The 5,102-nt window shown below is 33.9% G+C and overlaps 2 protein-coding genes across 2 annotated transcripts; both read left to right on the top strand.

Moving 5' to 3' along the window:
• The first annotated feature begins 957 nt into the window (after positions 1–957).
• Positions 958–2,238, top strand: LOC129218991 (uncharacterized). Its single transcript, XM_054853310.1, has one exon. It carries the CDS (start codon positions 958–960, stop codon positions 2,236–2,238), a length of 1,281 nt encoding a protein of 426 aa, XP_054709285.1.
• Positions 2,239–3,308: 1,070 nt separating this feature from the next.
• Positions 3,309–4,310, top strand: LOC129218990 (uncharacterized). Its single transcript, XM_054853309.1, has one exon. The coding sequence runs from the start codon at positions 3,309–3,311 to the stop codon at positions 4,308–4,310; it is 1,002 nt and encodes a 333-aa protein (XP_054709284.1).
• Positions 4,311–5,102: the final 792 nt, after the last annotated feature.

Here is a 5,102-nt window from a genome sequence, read left to right as displayed (position 1 = left end):
GAGATAAAAATCCAAAAATTTGGACTTTTTATTACCTCAAAGGGTACAATCGATGAGCCAAATTTCAGAGAAATACAAAAAGGTGAGGGAAAAAACTTTGGATCACTTCACATGGAATGACCCAAATAGCCAAATTTTTGGGCACAGTTTAAAAGTAGTATACATGATAACAAATCGTTAACTGACGTTGAAAAGTTTAATTATTTAAAATCTTATTTACTAGCTGATGCAGAAACTGCAATTTCTGGGTTGTCATTAGAGGCAAATAATTATGAAAAAGCTATCAGTATTTTGGAATCTCGCTTTGGTAGAAAGGAATTGATTATTGATAGTCATATGTCTAACCTTTAAAGTTTAACACCGTGCAAAAATTCAAGGGATGTATATTCTCTACGTAGATTGTATGATATTTGCTCAGTAGAAATATGCGCTTTAGGAAGTTTGGGGATTCGACCAGACTCTTTCGGGGAACTTTTGTTTCCCATTTTGATAAAGTGTATTCCAACTGACATGGCTTTGGAATTTAACAGATCCCATGATTCGGAACAAAATAAAGTTTCTGATTTATTATGCTTTCTAAAGAAAGAGTTAGAATCGCGAGAAAGGACTTTAATTTTATCTAAAACAAAAAATGATGAGGTTAGAAATACAAATACGTATGAAAATAGGTTTCAAAAGCGTAGGGAATTTAGAAACAAGGAAGTAAATTATTTAACTGCCACATTAAATACTGTTGTTGAAAAATTTTGCGTGTTTCGCAATAGACTGTGTGACCATTTATCGGATGAATGCAATCAATTAAACATAAATGAGAAAAAAGAAGTATTAAAGAAAAACGGGAGGTGTTTTCTATGTTATAAAAAATTTCATCTTAAAAAATTCTGTAGGACAAAAGTTAACTGCAGTATCTGTCACAAACAAAGTCACCGAAAGGGATTGTGTGAAATAGCTTATCCGATGAATGACCCTGTTCCCCTGTCTAAAGACAAAATTAATTCTGATGCAATATTAACATCAATTATTCCACATAAAAACAAAGTTGAAAATAATAAACAAATTGTTCTACTCCAAACATTTAAAGCTATAATTTCAGATTCAGAGGGTGAAACTAAAATACATTGTCGAGGTTTAATTGATTCAGGGAGCCAAAGAAGTTTTATCCATGAAAGATTAGTAAATAAATTGAAATTACCAGTAGTAGATAGGGAAAAAATAAGCTTGCATACTTTCAGAAATAGTACCGCTATTAACGTTATAAGACATCGCGTCAAATTTTTGCTACACAACATAAGCGACGAAAATAAATGTTTAAGTATCGCGGCATTAGAATCCCCTGAAATCTGCAACACATTAATAGAAACACAAAACAAAGATTTGCGTGAACAAATTCAATCTTTAGGTATTAAATTGTCGGATTCCGAAAACGGATATAGTGATAGTAAAATTGACATTTTAATTTGGTCTGATTATTTTTGGGAAATAGTTTCTGGTACAACTCGACGTATAAATGAAAAAGTAATGTTGTTAGATACTTTGATGGGATGGACAATTCATGGGCCAATTTCGAATTTTGATCTTAATTTTAAAACATCATCAGTTGAAGTATTGAGCGCTATTGTCACGAAAGATTTAGATGATGAATTAACGAATCAGTTGATAGCATTTTGGGAGTTAGAATCTCTCGGAATCCAGAATGACCCTTCTAAACGGGCTATTTCAGATGGGGAAGCTCTTCAAAAATTCGAAAAAACTTTAACTTTTAAAAACGGTCGATATGTAGTTGCACTTCCATGGAAGCACGAAAATGATAATTTAGCTAGTAACTATGATAATGCTCGAAAACGATTAAATTCATTAATTAGACGATTTTATAAAGACCCTTCTTTGTACATCGAATATAAAGCAGTGATTGATGAATACTTCAAATTGGGAAGTGTGGAGGAAGTTAGTGATACTCGCAATACAGGTCATCCTACATATTACTTACCACTTTCTCCCGTTATCAGGAAAGATAAAAGCACAACCAAGTTGAGAATTGTGTTTGATGCCTCATCGCATCCCCCTCATGCCCCATCACTAAATGATTTGCTACACTCGGGTCCTAATCTAAACCCAGATCTTTTAAATTTAATTCTTTCATTTCGATTTCACAGAATCGGATTTGTTGCAGATATAGAAAAGGCATTTTTAAATATTGGACTTTCAGAGAATGATCGCGATGTAGTCCGGTTTTTGTAGATAGATGAATTATTAAATGATATAACTCAAATTAAACTGAAGGTTTGTAGACTATCAAGGGTTCTTTTCGGCGTTACAGCTAGTTCCTTTTTAATAGAAGCTGTTATAAGATATCACTTACACCAGTATTCTTATTTATACCCAGAAACAAGTTTAATGTTAAGGGAATCAAGGTACGTTGATGATTTGCTTTCCGGTGTTTCAAAGGAAGAAAAGGCTCTCCAATTGTCTAAACAATCGAAATTTATAATGGAAGATGCAGGTATGAGATTGAGAAAGTGGAAGAGTAATTCATTAACCCTGGAAAGTAAATGGAATAATTTGGGATTTGATACGAGTACTTGTGAACAATCTGTATCTTTAAAGGTGTTAGGACTTTTATGGGATTCACAAAATGATAATTTTAAATTTAGTACTTCGAATTTAATACAATTTATTAAGGAATCAGATGGCACTAAACGAACGTTAAGAAGAGTTGCAGGAAGAATCTTCGATCCTCTCAGATTTATCTCCCCTTACACAGTTCGTGTAAAATTACTTTTTCAAGAATTATGGGAACGTGGAGTTCATTGGGACGAGAAATTGCCCGAAGATATTGCTCAGGAATGGAAAAAATGGCATGAAGAATTGTCATTAGTCAATACTTTGAAAATGCCCAGGCATTGTTTCGGACAGACTGAATTTGAAAATTTAAGAAACATACAGGTTCACTGTTTCACTGATGCCAGTGCAAAAAATTATAGTTCAGTTATATTTATTCGTTACACAGATGAAAATAACATTACCAAAACATCCTTTCTTGCATCTAAAAGCAGAGTTGAGCCCTTTAAAAAACTATCAATTCCTAGACTCGAAGTGATTGGCGCCCTGATAGGAGCTCGTTTAATTTCCCATATCAAGCCTATTTTTAAAAGATTCCATTCGAAAGTCAGTTATCATTGTTGGACCGACAGTAACATTGCGCTTTGTTGGATAAATGTTCTACTAAGTGGAAACCGTTCATTGAGAACAGAGTTCGAGAAATCCAATAATTAACGGATCCAAGCATATGGGAATTTTGCCCCGGCCGAATGAATGTTTCGGATACAATAACAAGAGGAAAGAGTATATCTGAATTGATGAAATGTGAAGCATGGTTTACTGGTCCCGAATGGTTAAAAAATGAAGAAAATTGGCCAAAGTCAATATCCGTTGATGATTTCTGCGATGAAGCTTTAGGAATGGAAATGCGAAAACAAGAAGTTTTATTCTTAGCCACAGTCAATGAAGATCTATTGGATTTAAAACGTTACGGAAGTTACAGAAAAGTTCTACGAGTAACCGCTTACATCAGAAGATTTATTTATAATTGTCGACATGACGATAAAAGAGTTGGTTCTTTAAACGCTGATGAACTTAATGAAGCTGAAAATTACTGTATTTTGAATACTCAAGAACATGCTTTCCTTTCAGAAAAAAACACACTAATTAAGGGAGAAGAGTTGGAAAGCAATTCGAAAATTAAATGCTTTAACCCGTTTTTGGATGAGAATAAAATAATAAGATTAGGAGGAAGGTTACAATTTTCCAGTTTAACAGAAGAAGAAAAACATCCCATTTTGTTATCAAATAACAATGAAATTACAGAGCTATTAATCCATGAAAATCACGAAAAAGTTGCTCATGGTGGCTTATCTGCAACTCTAACGATCTTAAGACAGCGATTCTGGATACTAAAGGCGACAAAGGTTACGAAAAGTATCATTAAGAAGTGTTTAATTTGTAGAAAACATCGTGCAAAACCATTTTGTGAAGTCACTGCTCCTTTACCAGCAGATCATATCATGAAAACCAGCGCTTTTGAAGTTTCAGCAGTAGATTTTGCAGGACTAATTTATATAAAAGATAAACACGCAACACAAAAGGCTTACATTTGCTTGTTTACTTGCGCTACAAGCCGGGCAGTACATCTCGAACTGGTATTGAATCTCAGCACAGATACTTTTATTTTGGATTTTAAGCGATTCATTAATCGGCGAGGAATGATTCGAATAATTTATTCGGATAATGCTTCTACATTTAAAAAGGCATAAAAGGAATTAGAACAGTGGGGTAAACTTGATAAGTCAAAAATTCAAGATTATTTCAGTCGCGAGAAAATTCAATGGAAATATATCGCCCCTCTAGCAGCCTGGTGGGGAGGTTTTTGGGAACGGATGGTTCAAACCGTTAAAACATGTCTGAAGAAGATATTAGGTAAGGCATTTTTATCGTATGAAGAAATGTATACTGTGCTAACAGAAGTTGAAGCTGTCGTAAATTCAAGACCATTGACTTTTGTGCATGAAGATGCCAGTGAATCATCTCCTTTAACTCCTTCGCATCTCTTGATTGGAAGACGCTTAATTTCATTTCCTGCAAGAAATTATCCGTGCAATTCCTCTTCCAGTGATTTGCGTAAAAGAGTCAAATACCAACAGACGTTAGTCGAACATTTTTGGCGCAGATGGAAAGAACAGTATTTATTATCTTTGAGATCAAACCATATAGTGTCACCTATACGCACTCAAAGTATTCAGATTGATGACATTGTTCTTTTAGGTGGATCTTGTGAACCTCGACTTACGTGGAAAATGGGGAGAGTGATAGAACTGTTTAAAGGTCGAGATGGAAAAATAAGATCATGTTGCGTAAAAACATCTACAGGCTTGTTAAAACGACCTGTTCAGCTTCTATATAAACTAGAACTCAATGACTGAAATTTTAAAAATTACTTTATTGTGTTCAATTGTAATTTGTGTTCTTTCTAACAATGGTTTAATGTTATGTTTTACTAATAATTGTGTTTAAAGAATTTTGCAGATGAACTTAAAGTTCATCGGGGG

Source organism: Uloborus diversus, chromosome 3 (assembly GCF_026930045.1).
Source record: "Uloborus diversus isolate 005 chromosome 3, Udiv.v.3.1, whole genome shotgun sequence".
Taxonomy (NCBI): Eukaryota; Metazoa; Arthropoda; class Arachnida; order Araneae; family Uloboridae; genus Uloborus; species Uloborus diversus.
This window is presented reverse-complemented; position numbering and strand designations above follow the sequence as displayed.